The sequence below is a fragment of the Coregonus clupeaformis genome, chromosome 10 (genome assembly GCF_020615455.1).
Source record: "Coregonus clupeaformis isolate EN_2021a chromosome 10, ASM2061545v1, whole genome shotgun sequence".
Classification (NCBI taxonomy): domain Eukaryota; kingdom Metazoa; phylum Chordata; class Actinopteri; order Salmoniformes; family Salmonidae; genus Coregonus; species Coregonus clupeaformis.
This window is the reverse complement of record NC_059201.1, coordinates 110746-128789: the sequence shown is the minus strand read 5'-3', so window position 1 is coordinate 128789 and position 18044 is coordinate 110746. Positions and strand designations below refer to the sequence as shown.

Genomic DNA, 18044 nt, shown 5'->3' with positions numbered 1-18044 from the left:
GCACGCAATCACCAACACTGGACAATTGAGGAGTGGAAAAGCATTGCCTGGTCCGACGAATCCCGTTTCCTGTTGCGTCATGCTGATGGCAGTGTCAGGATTTGGCATAAGCAGCATAGTCCATGGACCCATCCTGCCTGGTGTCAACGGTACAGGCTGGTGGCGGTGGTGTATCGCCGTCCAATCTGAAGCAACTGTGTGATGCCATCACGTCAGCATGGACCAACATCCCTGTGGAACGTTTCCGACTTGTAGAATCTATGACCCGAAGAATTCCGGCTGTTCTGGAGGGAAAGGGGGTTTAACCCGGTACTGTGTGGGTGTACCTAATAAACTGGCCTAATAAATTGACCCTAAATATATATTGACCCTAAATACATATTCTCAAATTGCTTCCAAATTAAATCAGGAGGTTGGAAGGGAAGGACATTTTCCTTTCAAAAGTACAGGAAATTAATGCAGTCCAAGAAGCTTCAGATGATGTGTCCATGAGTTGAGTCAGTAAATTAACAACTTAATTCAAGCCATTGGATCAATAATATAGCCTAGTCATAGCTGAGTTATAATACACCTGTATTTGTTTGAAAGCTTTGTAGGGCTCATGCCTGTTGACTTAATTCCTCCCTCCTCTTTTTAGACCAAATCTACTGTCGAAGAGGGGGAATAGAGTCTGGACAGACAGAGAAGTGTCCACGACACTCAAAACGCAGAGCGAGGGAGAACTGTAGGATTGAGGTCCAAGTTGCAATATTTCAAAAGACTGTCCATTGAAATCTGGCAACTTGGACCTCGATCCTACAGTTCTCCCTCGCTCTGCGTTTTGAGTGTCAGGGGGACAGTTTTCATCCCCAAGGATTACTCTCCAACAGGTTCCTCAAAGACATGGAAAAGCAACTGCAACAGCTAACATCTCGCTGGGCCAAGAGGCAGCTCCAGTGCAGCCTCTGCGGTAAGCCTTTCCCCCAGCCGGAGTACCTAAGGAGGTACATGCAGGTGCACGCGGGGGAGAAACCGCACGGCTGCACCCACTGCTTCTCCCACAGCCACCAGCTGAAGATGCATGAGAGGGTGCACACCGGAGAGAAACCGTTTCAATGTGTCTACTGCGGGAAGTGCTTCACCCAGTCTGGGCCACATGAAGAGGCACCTCCTCGTCCACACTGGCAGCAGGCCACAGGACGTTGGGCTGCCCTGAGTGTTCCAGGGTGATGTTTCCCCTAGGTACAGATCTAGGATCAGCTTCCTCTCCCCCAATCCTAACCTTAACCATTAGTGGAAGAAAAAAAATCCAACACTGACCCAATTACATCATCTAGGGGCAACTTCATACTACTCCACCCGAAATAATGATAGGCAGGGGCATGAGTTTTTCCTCACCACGTGACCAGACCAGGGAAAAACTCCTGGCCCTAGTTGTAAGAGGAATGTCTCCACACTACTGGGGTTTTCATATGAAAACTAGGTCTATGTGTTTTTAACAGTTTGGATGGTTTCCACATTGAACACTACCCTCTGTATGTAGGGGTTGTGTATTTAGTTCAACTGGCTTGATGCTTGGTCCAGAGTGGATTGATAATTTATAAGTTATAACAAGTGAAGATTTTAAACATCCTTATGAATTTGTATTGCTGCAGTGGTGGACCAAAGAACAGTAATTAATAATTAATTTCCATTTGCCTGTCAACAAGATACTATAGATTGACTTTCAGACTGATAGGCTGTAAAGATGTGGATGGAATCCATATATATGTATTGTAGGCTAGTCTGTCATACTGTTGTAATTTACTTTTTTTTTTTAAGTCAATGAACTGTTTGTCGTTAATTTTGTATTAGAGATACTACAAATAGTTAAATATTTTATTTTAGAAATATGATTAAATATTGTTTACACCAGAGAACAGCTGGTTTATTACATAGCTACAACAGTTATTGTGGAGCACTCCTGTACAGTAGATGGCGGTGTCCAACTTTCAACTCTACAGTTCAGCATATGATTCCATTACTGTGAAGATGAGGAAAAGGAAAAATAATCTCACCAGCTAAAAACAAAGCTAGCTAGCTATCCATCTTTACTTTATGATATGATTGTATTTGTTTTAATAGCTTGCTAGATAACTGTAGAAAATCATAATATAGAAAACACAAAGACTGTTTTCATATTGAAAAGGGTCCAAAGCGTCGGGGGACAATGTCGGGTTCCGTGGTAGATTTCCAGGGGCAGATAGCCTCAATCATGGAGGTGCTAGCTAATGCGGCTGTAGCCGAAATCTGCAAAATTGTTGACGATGGCTACGCCGTTGTACATCTGGAGATGTCCCAAAGTCACAAGGAGAACGAATTTCTCAGGAGGAAAATGAAACTGATGGAACTTCAGGTCGCGAGGTTTAGAGCAGAGAGAACAAAGTCTTCAGAGGGGTCCGTCCACAACCGCTTCCATGGAATACGCCTGCTGAACAGACACAACAATCGAGAGACCGCAACGACAGGTTGGTGATGATGGTACATTTGACAGTGTGCACATAGCCTAAATTAAATTCATCTTCAATTTGACCCCATCCATCAATTGTGTTTTACAAAGTTCAAAGCAAGCATAATACATTAATTATGCATGTAATGTCAATACAGGTAGGGCCTAGCTGTATTATTGACGTTCCACCTCAGGAGGCAGAAGAAATTCGACTTGGCCACTAAGACCTTTATGAACCTACAGATGCACCATTGAGAGCATCCTTTCGGCCTGTATCACAGTCTGGTACTGTAATTGCACCGTCTGCAACCGCAGGGCTCTCTAGAGGGTGGTGCGGTCAGCCCAACGCATGACCAGGGGCACACTGCCTGCCTTCCAGGACATATACAGCATCGGTGTCACAGGAAGGTCAAGATAATCAAGGACCTCAGCCACCCGAGCCACGGCCTGTTCACCCACTACCATCTAGAAGGCGGGTGCATCAAAGCTGGGACCGAGAGACTGAAAAACAGCTTGTCACCACTAGACGGCCTCCGCCCAGTGCCCTGCCCTGAACTTAGTCACTGTTACTAGCTGGCTAACACCCGGTACTCTAACCAGCACCTTAGAGATTGCTGCCCTATGTACATAATCATTGAACACTGGTCACTTTAATACTGTTTACATACTGTTTTAACCACTTCATATATATATACACTGTATTCTAGTCAAGGCTCATCCTATATAATTACTGCTGTACACAAGTTGTCTATACACACCATTATATACATATATATTTATTCCGGACTCTGACATTGGTCGTTCTGATATTTCTTAATTCCTTTCTTTTTCTTTTTTGGATTTGTGTGTATTGTTTTGTATTGTTAGGCATTACTGCACTGTTGGAGCTAGAAACATAAGCATTTCGCTGCACCTGCGATAACATCTGCAAAATATGTGTATGCGACCAATAAAATTTGATTTGAGGATGTATCATGCTAGGATCCTTCTAGCTCTATTGACACATAACATACGTCATGAATGCATTATGCTTGCTTTGTACTTTGTAAAACACCATTGATGGATGGGGTCAAATGAACCTCCCCCTTTATTTCCAGGACCTACTTGGCAAAGCAGAGCCAGACTTTCCAACAGGAGTTTTGGGAACAGCAGCATTCAAAGAGACAGACAGCCCATAGACGTGGACCAAGAGGATGTCTCTCCATCAAAGCATATGGATGCTACAAGTGATGAGGTAGTGATGAGGTACAGTGAGGGGGAAAAAGTATTTGATCCCCTGCTGATTTTGTACGTTTGCCCACTGACAAAGAAATGATCAGTCTATAATTTTAATGGTAGGTTTATTTGAACAGTGAGAGACAGAATAAAAACAAAAAAATCAGCCAGGGCATTGAAAATGGGTCGTGGATGGGTATTCCAGCATGACAATGACCCAAAACACACGGCCAAGGCAACAAAGGAGTGGCTCAAGAAGAAGCACATTAAGGTCCTGGAGTGGCCTAGCCAGTCTCCAGACCTTAATCCCATAGAAAATCTGTGGAGGGAGCTGAAGGTTCGAGTTGCCAAACGTCAGCCTCGAAACCTTAATGACTTGTAGAAGATTTGCAAAGAGGAGTGGGACAAAATCCCTCCTGAGATGTGTGCAAACCTGGTGGCCAACTACAAGAAACGTCTGACCTCTGTGATTGCCAACAAGGGTTTTGCCAACAAGTACTAAATTATGTTTTGCAGAGGGGTCAAATACTTATTTCCCTCATTAAAATGCAAATCAATTTATAACATTTTTTACATGCATTTATCTGGATTTTTTTGTTGTTATTCTGTCTCTCATGTTCAAATAAACCTACCATTAAAATTAGACTGATCATTTCTTTGTCAGTGGGCAAAGGTACAAAATCAGCAGGGGATCAAATACTTTTTCCCCTCACTGTAAGTCGCAATTTTAACAGCCGATTTCAAACTGTCACAGACCTATGTCTGTTTTAGTCTCGGACACCAGACACTTCCGCCTGGGGATGAGGTTATGTCTGTATAGACGTGTGTGCCAGCACATTATAACCAGTGATGTAGTGGTAAAGAATAGGTGGGTAAACAGTGATCGTCGTTCACCGTAAGTAAAGTAACACTCCCTATACTTTCAGTGCATTTCTGCGCCAAAGGTGTGTAAATGTTCGAACAAAAAACTAAAAGGTGGAGTTTACCCTCCACTACACCACTGATTATAACACAATAACAACAAGGCAACTACTATGAATTGTACTAAATCCCATGTCATGCCCATATCTCCATTCAGTAGATAGTGTATGCTCTGTCTCACTCACTCATCTCTCCTACTTAACCCCATCAGCAGTCAGGAGAGACAGAGGACGGGGAACCAGACCTGCTGATCATCAAGGTGGAGGGAGAAGCAGATGACCAGGACTCTAGGTCCAGCCACCCAGCCAGAACAGTGGAGGGCAGCAGAGAGCTAACCACCCAACCGGCTGCAGCCACCACAGAGGACCCCACCTTCCAGTCCAGTGGCCCCAAAGGCAACAACAACAACTACATCAACACCGCTATGGAGGTCAGTGGTTCTGACGCCATCCTCCTCCAATCAGAAACAGGGAATGTGAACCAGGGACCACAGCAGTATACAGGATTTGAACCCAGAGCAGAGAGACAGAGTCTGGACACAAAGTGTGACATGAACGGTGGCTTCAATCTCCTAAGAGATTCTTTAAACCAGGTGTTGAGAGAGGTAGTAGTGACTGATGATGGACCTAGGGAGTGGCTCAGTGGGCCCAGAAATGCAGACTAGCTCTGCCATAGAAATGAGAAGTGTAGGGTTAGAAAACCACAGGTTCCATTCCTCATCAGAACATGTGATAGTGATTGACTCTGTATCCAGTGGGCAGCAGGTAGATAGAGATTTTGAGTGGGGTCAGATGGGTACAGCTACTACACCACAGGTCAATGGGACTGGAAATAAGCAGGAAGTGGAAGTGTTTAACAGAAACACACCAATGATTCAACCCGATTCGATGAGAGACAACACTATGCAATTGGTTTCACCCCGTTTCTGGCCCTCAGAGATAAATACAGGCATGCATCTTGGCACAGGAAATGCAGGTGAGGCCAACAAAGCTAGTTGGTGTTCGTTGGCAAGCCTCCATAGACATTCTGAAATACCAGGAAGAGGAGCTCAAGAACCAGCTCATACCCCACTTCCTGTCAGCATTTTAGACCAAGCGCCACAACTTCCTGTCACTTGTGGAATCTTGCCACACGTTAGACCAGGCACCGTAGAACGACCATATGGTTTCCCGAGCTGCCATAAGAAGTTTGTCCACGGGAGTGACTTGCAGCAGCACGCTGCCATCCAGACCAGAAAGCGGGGGTTTGCCTGCACCTTCTGTGAGAAGAGCTTTGAGGGCGCCAGCCATCTCCAAATGCACCTGAACGTCCACACCGGCGAGAAGCCGTTCAGTTGTGCACAGTGCGGGCGCAGGTTCTCCCAATCCAGCAATCTGAAAAGACATCAGAAGCTTCATCATTGACAACTGACACAGAAGCAAGAGATTCCTATTGAAAAATGCTGTTATAGCAATATCATGAGTTCTAACGTAGTCATATGTCTGCAGGATGTTTGCCCTGGTCTCATACATCTACAATACAACGTGGTTCATATTTACATTATCTACAAAGACTGTTACGTTTTTTAGTCTCCTTGGCTCTTTTAGTGTCAACAGGATCACTCACATTGTCTGTTAAGGTTGATAATGGTTGTGTTTCTCTAAAGTTATGGCAGATCCTGCAGTTGTACTGTGAGAGTGAAAAACTGTCTGTTCTTTTGTATCAATTTGACCAATGGCTATTGCTGCATGTTTATCAATTTCTATAATTCCATCAATAAATAATATTTCTCAAATAATTTCATGGTGTTTCTTGACTCTAAATATACAGTACCAGTCAAAAGTTTGGACACACCTACTCATTCAATGGTTTTTCTTTATTTTTACTATTTTCTACATTGTAGAATAATAGCAAAGACATCAAAACTATGAAATAACACATATGGAATCATGTAGTAACCAAAAAAGTGTTAAACAAATCAAAACATATTTTATATTTAATACTCTTCAAATAGCCACCCTTTGCCTTGATGACAGCTTTGCACACTATTGGCATTCTCTCAACCATTTTCACCAGTCTTGAAGGAGTTTCCACAAATGCTGAGCACTTGTTGGCTGCTTTTCCTTCACTCTGCAGTCCGACTCAACCCAAACCATCTCAATTGGGTTGAGGTCGGGGGCTTGTGGAGGCCAGGTCATCTGATGCAGCACTCCATCACTCTCCTTCTTGGTAAAATAGCCCTTACACAGCCTGGAGGTGTTTGGGGTCATTGTCCTGTTGAAAAACAAATGATAGTCCCACTAAGCCCAAACCAGATGGGATGGCGTATCGCTACAGAATGCTGTGGTAGCCAGTTTCATCATAGCGCTTGATGGTAACTTTTAAGGCGGCATACCTGTTAATTGAAATGCATTCCAGGTGACTACCTCATGAAGCTGGTTGAGAGAATGCCAAGAGTGTGCAAAGCTGTCATCAAGGCAAAGGGTGGCTATTTGAAGAATCTCAAATATATTTTGATTTGTTTAACACTTTTTTGGTTACTATCTGATTCCATATGTGTTATTTCATTGTTTTGATGTCTTCACTATTATTCTACAATGTAAAAAATAGTAAAAATAAAGAAAAACCCTTGAATGAGTAGGTGTGTCCAAACCTTTGACTGGTAGTGTATATTCTCACATTGACCTAAATATATTGGAAGGAAAGGACAATTTCCTATTATAAGTACAGTGAATTATTGCTGTCCAATTTTAGTTTTATATGTTTTGAGGACAGAGAAGCTTTAGATTTGCTGTGTCCATGAGTTTAATCAGTAAATTAACAACTTAATTCAATCCATTGGATCAATAATATAGCCTAGTCATAGCTGAGTTATAATAGACCTGTATTTGTTTGAGAGCTTTGTAAGGCTCATGCCTGTCAACTTAATTCCTCCTTCCTCTTTTCAGGCCAAATCTACTGTGGAAGGGGAGAGAGACCTCCAGCCATGGAAGAAAGAAGAGGATCTGAGGGAGATGCCAGGTAATGCTGAATGGATTGCTGTAATGGTGGCTGTAAGGAAAAATGACATACTGATTGACTACCTCATTGTTTTATTTGACTGCATATGACCATCATGCTTTTGTTGTCTCTTCAGGCACTGACAGTGGCCAGAGAATGACAGACCCAAACACACAGACCTCTCCAGACACAGACCAAGCAGAGTTCACTGAGCAGCTCAGAACCAAACACAGCATAGTGAATGTCAACAGATCAAACACTGTTTTCAAGTCAGACCTGGAGCCTGAGAGGCTGAGCCAGGCGCTCCAACTCACAGTTCCAGGACCTGTTGCTAAACAGAAGTGCAGCCTGAACCCCGAGAGAACAACCGATCTGCCTGGAACCTCCCGTAAGCAAAGAGGCAGTGATACAGCGACTGAGCGGCCATCTTGTTCTAGTTATGCTGCTGAGACAGTCTCAGGAAGCCCCTCGCCTCTCACAAAGATGAACCCCATTCCCCCACTTCCTCAGATGGTGAGGGGTGAACACGAGAATTCCCAGGGCGGTTCAGAGGTCAAATCTGAGGTCATAGTTATCGACCCCCTTCCTGTTGACGAGGGGGAGGGTGGGGATGACACGCCCTCTTCCTGGAGACAAAGTGACATCATGGAACCCAGGCATCATCAAGGAGGACATAGTGAAGCAGATGCCATGCTTCTTGGAGGACATTCGAGTAACACTCATCATCATTCTCACCCAGGTGTCCAGGCAGCAGCGAGACAGAACTCACCCGAGAATCTGTTCTACACCATTGGCATGGACGGCGCTTTCGACAACCGCCTTGGCACCTTTCAGAACCCCGCAACCACCGCCACTGCTCCATTCGCCACGGGAACCGGAGAGCTGCAGTACCCCTCCTGGGTGGATTTCCCTGGGAGCGCCCCCGACACCCACCTGGGCGACATGACTGGGACTCATCAGGACAGAGGGGTGGGGGAGGAGGGGGCGAGGTCCTACAGGTGCACCTTCTGCGGGAGGGAGTACCCTCACCTGTGCCAGCTCAAGATGCACCAGAGGGTCCACACAGGGGAGAAACCGTATGAGTGCGCCCAGTGTGGGAAGCAGTTCAGCCAGCTGGGCAGCCTGAAGCGGCACCAGAGAGTACACACAGGGGAGAAACCGTTCAGATGCACTCAATGCGGAAAACAGTTCTCTCGTTCCAGCAACCTAAAAGTGCATCAGAGCGTCCATTCGGGTGAGAAACTGTTTCACTGCACCCAGTGTGGAAAGAACTTCTCCTTTCTGAGCAATCTGATAAGACACCAGGCAGTTCATGCACGTAAATTATAGGTTGTGTTGTGTTGATTTGGGATTGTGTTTTCTGAATTTATTGTAAATTGAATGAGGTGTATGATTGCTCTGTCTTAAAGGTTGTTACCTGTTATTTTTTCTCCCCTGACTGTTATTATGTATTCTGGAGCCATTTGTAAAACATTTATAAAAAGTGACACTAAACATTTGATTGCAGATTGTTATATTGGTTCATGTTGGTTATTGTTGTTTAAAAAGGTTAAAGTTTTTATAGCATAAATTCATACAGTATTTGTGAAGCAAAGTGTTGAAAATAATCAGGCTAAACTAAGATTGTCACAACGAACATGCTTAAAGTTAAAAAGTTCTCTGTTATAAGAGAAATAAACCAACTCGTGGCTTCAACACAGCGCCCCCTATCAGTAATCTAGTATATAAATAATTGGTTTGCAACATGTTTGTAACAATGTTACAATCATGTAATGAGATTTGAGACGTTGCTTTATCTGGAAAGATTTGGGGGGAAAGGTATGGTATAAATTATGAAATTCTTCTCTGAGCGCTGCATGACCTTGAATCAATGAGTTACTCTCCAAAAACACTGCCAGTGTCCCATAAGCTTGTAGACTTATGTCGTTGTCGATACTAACCTTCCCTATGGAGTACTTCCTGATGATTTCATTTGTCAGGATGGTATTGAAGGTTCTGCAGACCAGAGACAGGTTCCAGTTGCCTCTCTTCCCCTCCACACACAGCACGTCACGGAAGATCCACACCAGCGACTCCAGTGGAAGCTGCAAGAAAGTGAATCAATTCAATGCTTTCAGTGTTTTAGCTGCCTATATCGATGAAGTGTTTGTTGTTGAACATTCAGTTCCTACAGCAGTGGTGTTATATATTAAAGGATAGGAAAGTCACTAGCTTGGTAGGCTACAATTGCAAACTCTAGAAGATATACAGTTGTTTACATTGGCACCCTAGCACTTTTCTTAAATATTTCCCTATTTCTTCTCAAATAAGTTTAAATTGAAAAAAAACTTTTGCTCACCACACGTTGTTGTTTTTCAGCATTGCAGAACCAAATGTATTTTTGTTAACTTAAGTTAGACACATTGTTGCGTCTGGCTTCCGGGTTAAGCGAGCAGTGTCAAGAAGCAGTGCGGCTTGGCAGGGTCGTGTTTCGGAGGACGGGAGTAGCAGCGATGGGACAAGACTAACTACCAATTGGCTATCACGAAATTGGGGAGAAAAGGGTAAAACGTTTTATAAAAATACACAAAATACTTAAGTTTACCATTTTTATTTAGAGAATAAAGACAAATGGCATGGACCAAATTATTGGCACCCCGGAGCTAGTACTTAGTAGCACAGCCTTTGGCCAAGATAACTGCAGACAAACGCTTTTTGTAGCCATCAATGAGCTTGCTGCACCTTTCTTCTGGAAATGTGGCCCACTCTTCAGCAGCAAACTGCTCTAATTCTTCAATGTTAGATTTTTATTGAATATTCAAATTCAATATTTATATATTCAGTTTCAATATGGTAGATCTTTCATTAATTGTCTGTGTATGAAGTTAAACTATAATTTCAAGTTTAAACAAAGTTTTATATATTCAACTTCATAGATGCATTTAGATTCCGTTTTTAAAATTCAGTTCTCTAAAATCAGATTCAAAACCAGAGACAACATCCTGGTACTTTGCCAGCCAGTAAAAGTAGAGAGGAACAGATAATTAAAAACACTCTTTCCACTCCATATTTAATCTTGCTCTTATGACTGAATGGGTTCGAACCAGGTCTCCTGCATGTCACAAGACCGTGTTAGCCTACTTAACTAAAGCCCATAGGGATTAGTTCAGGAAGCTAACACAAGTTTAAGTCTCCAGCAAGGTTACTCATCAAAAGAGAGTGGTTCATCGAACCACCTCAGTTACATTTCACCCCCCATTGACCTCATATTCAGAGATCACGGCACCGATATAACTGACTGGGTTCATTGACGTGTTAGTTTGACTGATGGGGTTCTAACCCAGGTCTCCTGTGTGCCAGACAATGCAACCTTTCAGGTCTCTGACAAGATACTTATCAGAAAAGCGTGGTCACCAAACCACCTGTTGGACTTTGACCTCCTCCTTGAAGAGACCCATCCAAGTCACAGGACCAATGCCTAGGCGTTTAGCTCAGCAGGCTAACACAGTCAGTCACGTTGACCTTATGATGACTACCCTTGCCGGAGACTTGAAACTAACACGTCTAACACAACAAACAAACACGTCTTCAGGACTCAGGCAAGGTTCTCATCACATGAGCATAGATCATCAAATGACTCTCCTTTGATGAGTAAGCTTGCTGGATCTTCAGGACTTGTATTAGTGTAGCAGATGGGGATCTGTGAAACTCACTTCTCAGCCTGAAGTGTCACGGTGGGTTGGAATGCTTCAGGAGGGCGGTTACGTGTGTTTTCGAGGCAGAAGTCCTGAGGTCGAGTCTCCATATGAGCTGAATCAGGGGAAGCGGTACTCGCTAAGCAGGCAGCGTGACGTCCTTTACAATTTTTATTATTTATATAACCTTTATTTAACTAGGCAAGTCAGTTAAGAACAAATTCTTATTTACAATGACGGCCTACACCGGCCAAACCCGGACGACGCTGGGCCAATTGTGCGCCACCCTATGGAACTCCCAATCACGGCCGGTTGTGATACAGCCTGGAATCGAACCAGGGGGTCTGTAGTGACGCCTCAAGCACTGAGATGCAGTGCCTCAGACCGCTGCGCCACTCGGGAGCCCACAAAGGTGCCACTGGACTCGGATCTACAGTTGTGCTGGTTCAACCACTGGGGTCGTTGTGGAGTGAGTTTAGGTGGTGAAGGTAGCAGATGGGGATCTGTGAAATGTATTCATCAGCCTGAATCGTCGTCCCTTGCGCAATTGAAGAAGGCCTTTTTCAGTAGCGCGTGAGCTGTAACACTTTAGGAGGGCGGTCACGTGTGTTTGTGAGGCGGAGGTCCTGAGTTTGAGTTTCGGTATGAGCTGAATCATAGGTACACTGCACCCACTCCAATCTTCCTACCACTCCCAACAGATCCAAGGAAGATGCCATTTCCATCACTATTCAAACGGCCGTAACACATCTGGACAAGAGGAAAACCTACGTGAGAATTCTGTTCATTGACTACAGTTCAGCATTCAACACTATTGTTCCCTCCAAGCTGGACACCAAGCTCAGGTCTGGACACCACCCTCTGCCACTGGATCCTGGACTTCCTGACGGGCAGACCACAGGCTGTAAAGATTGGCAACAACACCTCCTCCACCCTGACTCTTAACACAGGGGCCCCCACAGGGGTGTGTCCTCAGCCCTCTGCTGTACTCCCTGTTCACCCACGACTGTTTGGATGGGCCACCGTCCCTGTGGAATGCTTTTCACACCTTGTAGAGTCCATGCCCCAACGAATTGAGGCTGTTCTGATGGCAAAGGGGGGGGGGTGCAACTCAATATTAGGAAGGTGGTCTTAATGTTTTGTCCATACAATATATTTGTCCTCAACTGTATTAGTCTATTATATGAATGTTAATCTAAACGTTATTTTCAGTAGCATCATGTATGGAGAATCATAAACAATCAGTGAGCGGTTTCAAATCTGATATTATGAAAGCAGGAATGTGATGTTCTGCCTGTTCTAGGGGAGATAAATCTACAGGTACTGTATTTACCTCCAGGAGATGAGGTTTCCCCAGACCATGGTACCTGTGGGGATTCTGCGAATAAAGAAGAGGTGAGTGAGTGGCTTAGGTCTAGAGCAGGTGTATTCAACCGGGGGTCCGTGCCACCTAGGGGTATTGAATAAAAAAAAAAGAAGATATATCGCTTGCAACATATACATATACCTACAGTAGAAAAGAGGATAATCTTCTTTCTAATGACGTCAACTTTATTTCTCACCTCCTAATATTGAGCAAATTACACTCACTGGAGCTAATTATACTCACTGGAGTATCTGACACAAGCTTTGAAAAAGCACCCGCGAATACCACTCACAAGTGCCACAGGCTGCTGGTAAGCTTTCATAACTTCATTTTTGCCAACACATGGCTAACCTTTGTTTAACCAGCTAAACAGCTGCTATTAGTGAAATGTGTTTGGAGTTACCTTTCTATCTAATAGGCTACGTTAGAGTTTATACTTCCAATTATAATATATCAAATCTATTTATTTTAAAATGTTCACTACTTTTCCTTGCCATTCACCTGATGATAAGACAAAACATGTAAAAAATGTTTTGCTAACATATGATGGGGGTCCCTGGGTGGCCGGTTTGCCTGGGCAGGGTCCATTGGAAAGAAAAGGTTGAAGACCCCAGGTCTACAGTGCTGGTGCACATCCTAACCTGTCTAGCCTACGCAAAACATAGTCCGAATGGAAAGGAATAAACCATAGAGAATTCTGATTGAATTGAATGGGTTCTAATTCTATGAATTTTAATTCTGGGACTCAAAAACTCATTGAAACTGGCATGTGAATAGACAAGTGTTTTCCTACGCTGAATATGATGGAAAGGGTAAAGGGGTATCAAGATAGTTCAATAAAGTCCTGTATAAACCCAACCATTGACAGCCTACCATTCCAGTCAGCACTCTCTCGCTTTGCACCTGCTAGGTCGCCATGTCCGTTTCCAGGGCCAGGATTGTGCTGGTGTCCAGGTACCTGTCACTTTGCTCTTCTGCCATGTCGATGTCCAGAAAGTGACAGTCATCATTGCGCTCTTCCCTGCGCCTTCCTCCTCCCTGAACCTACATCCTCTTTCCTGCATCCAGGTAGGAGATGAGCCGAGCAACGATCTCTCGACAACCAACAGGTCTTTTTCACCCAGGCACCTGTCCAGAGCTTCCTGAATTCTTAATTACTGCTATTTGGTTCACCACTGCACCAATACAAATTCATGAGGATGTTTAAAATCTTCATCTGTAATAACTTATACATTATCAGTCCACTCTGGACCAAGCATCAAGCCAGTTGAACTGAATTCACAACCACTACACACAGAGGTAGCGTTCAATGGGGAAACCATCCAAACTGTTAAAAAAAACACTGTTTTTATAAGAAAATGTCAGTAGTGTGGAGCCATTCCTCTTACAACTAGGGACAGGAGTTTTTCCCTGGTCTGGTCACGTGGTGAGGAAAAACTCCTGGCCCTGCCTATCATTATGCCGAGTGGAGTAGTGTGAAGTTGCCTCGAGATGCTGATGTTGGGTCAGTGTAGCATTTTTTCTTCCACTAATGGTTAAGGTTAGGATTGGGGGAGAGGAAGCTGATCCTAGATCTGTACCTAGGGGAAACTTCACCCTGGAATACTCAGGACAGCCCAACGTCCTGTGGCCTGCTGCCAGTGTGGACGAGGAGGTGCTTCTTCATGTGGCCCGACTGGGTGAAGCACTTCCCGCAGTAGACACATTGAAACGGTTTCTCTCCAGTATGCACCCTCTCATGCATCTTCAGCTGGTGGCTGTGGGAGAAGCGCTTGGTGCAGTGGCTGCAGCCGTACGGTTTCTCCCCAGTATGGACCCGCATGTGCCTCTGCAGGTGCGCCGGCTGGGGGAAGGGCTTTCCGCAAAGAGTGCACCGGAGCTGCCTCTTGGCCGAACAAGACGTTAGCTGTTGCGGCTGCTTTTCTATGTCTTTCGATGAAGAAGTGGCGCTTATGTTGAAATTCAAGAAGGGGGCTGGCTTCCCTCTTTGGGGAACCAGGCGGAGAGTAACCCTTGGGGATGAAAAGCTGTTTGGGGTGGACAGTCCGTTGAAATCTGGCATCTTGGATCTTGATCCTACAGTTCTCCCTTGCTCTGTGTTTTGAGTGTCAGTGGGACACTTTGTCTGTCCAGACTCCATTCCCCCTCTTCCTATGTTGTCCACAAGCTGCCTGCCCTCTGAACAGACCTCTCCAGATGTCACCTCTTGGCCCATTATGCTCCATTCTGAACTCATATCTGCCTCCACTTTAATGGGAACCGAGTCCACCAGCACCACATCAGACACCCAGTCCAGAGAGCCCAAAGCAGACATGCAGACCCCAGAGTTACCAGGTGCCCCTCTCCTCTCTGGATGTTCAGACAGCCTCTTGGAGTCTGGCCCTGCATTGTGAGGAGCATTCACAGTTCGGTTGTCAGTCTCTTGCTTCTCTCTCCATTGGGACAGGCTGTATGCTATGGGTTGATGGTCAGTTTCCCAGGTCACACACTTAGCACCCTGATGGTCCTGCCTTGCTCTGTTGTATGGTGACGCTGGATGCTGGAACGTCTGGTTTTCAGGTTCTATATTGAGTGTGGTGTCTGGAGCTCTGTGTCTGTTGCCCTGCTGGTCCAGAAGGTCTGTGGTGATGATAGATGACGAAGCACCTGGTTCTGCCACAACGATCTTCTCACTGACCGGTTGGACAATCTCTGAAATGGGGCAAAGTAAAGCACAACATCAGCTTCCTGTAGTGGAGACTGATTCTTCTTTGCCTTATTTATGAATTATGGGTAATGACCAAGAAGTTAATCAAATACTGTAGTAAACCTTGAAGGCTTTCCTCAACATAAAGTGTAAATTGCATAGATTTGATAAGTTGCACAAAAATACCTTCTGTTCTGCTGGTGTCAATGTTCTCCATTTTGATAAGAGGTAACTCCTGCATATCTGCCATCTGTGTTGTATTCATCAGAAACATTTTATTAGAAAAATATCCCCACCACCATTTGAAATATGAAGAAAAAAATTGTGACAGTGTCTATGACAACTGACCTGCATGCCCCCATCCTGGTCTTTCGCTGTGCATCCTGAGTCTCTCCAGATGGTGACATCCTGCGCTAAGATGCCCCCTTCACTGTCGGCAAAACGATTCTCCACTGCACCAGAAAACAGAAACCCTCATAAACGTTATATATTCTACATGACCCATTATTTTGAACGTGTTGAAATATGGTAAAAAACCTACAATATCCAAGTCTGCCTGATGACTTTCCAACGAAGCTCTCTCTTCCCCGGGCAACATGATCGGTGTCCACGCGCCTGTGAACTGTGCGTCGCAGGGCTCCATATCTATCTGCGCTATGTTGAGAACTCTGGTATTTTGTCAACATCAGCTTCCTCCGCAGGTTATTGATTTCTTTCTGGCTATGGGAAATTTCCAAACGTAAGGCAGCATGGCCGTCATCTACAAGTTTGCAGATTTCGGCAACGGCTGCATTCGCCAAAACCTCAATGATGGAGGCTAGCTGAGCATGAAAGGCGACGGTATCGGTCATGTCCTTGGCACTATGTCTATGTTAAACACTTATGTTATAGTAATTTGCATTGCAGTGTTCAGTCAACGTCCTCACAGTTCACACAACGTCCTCACAGTTCACACAGTATGCTTCACACATATATATTTTTACCTGTGAAGTAAGACACAATAAGCATTATCCACAATAGTGGAATTTAATGTTCGCTTTCAAAATAAATGTCCGCTAATGGAAGTGATTCAAATGGTTACAAATATTGGAATCATGACATATTTTGACTAGATAATGCAAAATAATTTCGGAATGTTATATAAATGTAACAAAAAGAATTGGTTAATTCCACACAAAAAAAGTTAGTTTAAATCGCACTGTGGATGTATTAGACTTTAGAATTGCATTAGGGGCATACTTACATTTCGCTGTACAGCCTTATCTATGGATCTTGGGTCCATGAAATGGGGTAACAGCCTACTCGGTGACACCCACAGATTACAATACTTCAGAGTTTACACATATTAGCATCGTAGCTCATATTAGGGTATTTTAATTGTGGGAAATCAGCTCACTATTCCGCCTATTGTAAGTAGCTCTGGATAAGAGCGTCTGCTAAATGACTAAAATGTAAATGTAAATGTATTGAACATACATATTTCAATAGGGTATCAGCCTACTCAGAGCTTAATGTGGCTATTTTCAGAGTGGTTTCAGAGTCCCACAATATAAACTACAACGCTAATATCTGTGTGAACTCTTCAGAATTGGAATTTGTTGGTGTAACTGAGTAGGCTGATAACCCATGCTGATAACCCATTTCATGGACCCAAGATCCATAGGTAAGGCTGTATAGTGCATATAAGTATGCCCACAATGCAATTCTAGTCTAATACATCCACAATGGGATTTCAACTGTTTTTTGTACTTTTTTTGTATCAAAATAACGAAATGATTTATATAATATTCCAACCTTGTTTGAATGATCTAATCAAAATAAGGGGGTGCGTTTGTAAATTGCCTCCAGTGTGTCAGAGTGTGCTCTGGGCCATTCGTAAATTCAAAGTGTTGTCAGTTTGTCCGTTCTTAAATTCAGAGCGTTTCGCTCTGGCTGAGGAGTAGGGTTGATATGAGCGTTCTGACCTCACAACTGCAGTCAAGCGCCAAAGCTAACTGGCTAAAGTTGGCTAGCTTGCTAGCTACTTCCAGACACAAATGAGAGAACACCTCACTCTGACCATTTTACTTGCCCTAGAAGAGCTAGTTAGGCTGTTTTCGTGTTATCTAGAGCATTAGTGACTCTAACTGTGCTGCTTGCAACAATTGAATTCCGTTTTTTGCCAACCTTTACTGACACCCGTCATATTCAACTGGTGTTGCGCGCTCGTAAACTTAGTTATTCTGAGCTCTGCCACACTCAAACGATAGTTCTCTGAAATCGGAGTAGATAGCCAGAGTGAATTTACGAACGCACCCAAGGCATGATTCCGCTTGTATCCGTTTGAATCAGTGAATGTGGAAGTTTTATTTTGAAGGCGACCCGCAAATTCCACCATTGCGGCTAATCCTTATTGTGGCTAGCTTCTCGCAGGTTCTCTTTTTTGTTTGTTTTTGTTCCGGAAACAAAAAATGTCTGCTACTTTGTGGATAGTTTTTCAAAATAAAGGTGTGATTTCAAAATAAAGATTGGTTACACACACACACACACACACACACACACGACTTATGTTAGTTCCAACATTGCTACCTGCTGCTGTATCATATTGAAGCTACTAAAAGGAATCAAATGTTTAAAACAAAATCTGCCTTTTACTTTCAATTAAGTGAATTAAATCAAATCTTTGTCCTCCAAATATGATTATTTTACTATTTGGTTCAAGTACAAAAATACATTATCAGCATACAACCTGAATTT

The 18044-nt window shown here is 43.9% G+C and overlaps 2 protein-coding genes across 6 annotated transcripts; one reads left to right on the top strand and one right to left on the bottom strand.

Annotated features, from left to right (window-relative positions):
- Positions 1-1983: 1983 nt before the first annotated feature.
- Positions 1984-9343, top strand: LOC121558643. Of its 2 annotated transcripts, none has more exons than XM_045222778.1 (5): positions 1984-2486; positions 3565-3701; positions 4818-5033; positions 7531-7603; positions 7719-9343. In XM_045222778.1, the coding sequence occupies exons 1-5, from the start codon at positions 2189-2191 to the stop codon at positions 8909-8911; spliced, it is 1917 nt and encodes a 638-aa protein (XP_045078713.1). In that variant the 5' UTR covers positions 1984-2188; the 3' UTR covers positions 8912-9343. The 2 variants fall into 2 exon arrangements, with proteins under 2 accessions (XP_045078713.1, XP_041727991.2); XM_041872057.2 differs by having other exon boundaries at positions 1985-2486; positions 4815-5033; positions 7719-9340.
- Positions 9344-9589: 246 nt separating this feature from the next.
- LOC121558648 (zinc finger protein 236-like) lies at positions 9590-16270 on the bottom strand. Of its 4 annotated transcripts, XR_006661459.1 has the most exons (6): positions 15850-16270; positions 15657-15760; positions 15495-15558; positions 13496-15313; positions 12590-12706; positions 9590-9666 (listed from the first exon to the last, which is right to left on the bottom strand). XR_006661459.1 is itself a non-coding variant. In XM_045222773.1 (4 exons), exons 1-4 carry the CDS (start codon positions 16157-16159, stop codon positions 14229-14231), a joined length of 1563 nt encoding a protein of 520 aa, XP_045078708.1. In that variant the 5' UTR covers positions 16160-16270; the 3' UTR covers positions 12713-14228. The 4 variants fall into 4 exon arrangements, 1 of the variants encoding a protein (XP_045078708.1); XR_006661457.1 differs by lacking the exon at positions 9590-9666 and having other exon boundaries at positions 12362-12706; XR_006661458.1 differs by lacking the exon at positions 9590-9666 and having other exon boundaries at positions 12362-12634.
- Between the last annotated feature and the right edge of the window lie 1774 nt (positions 16271-18044).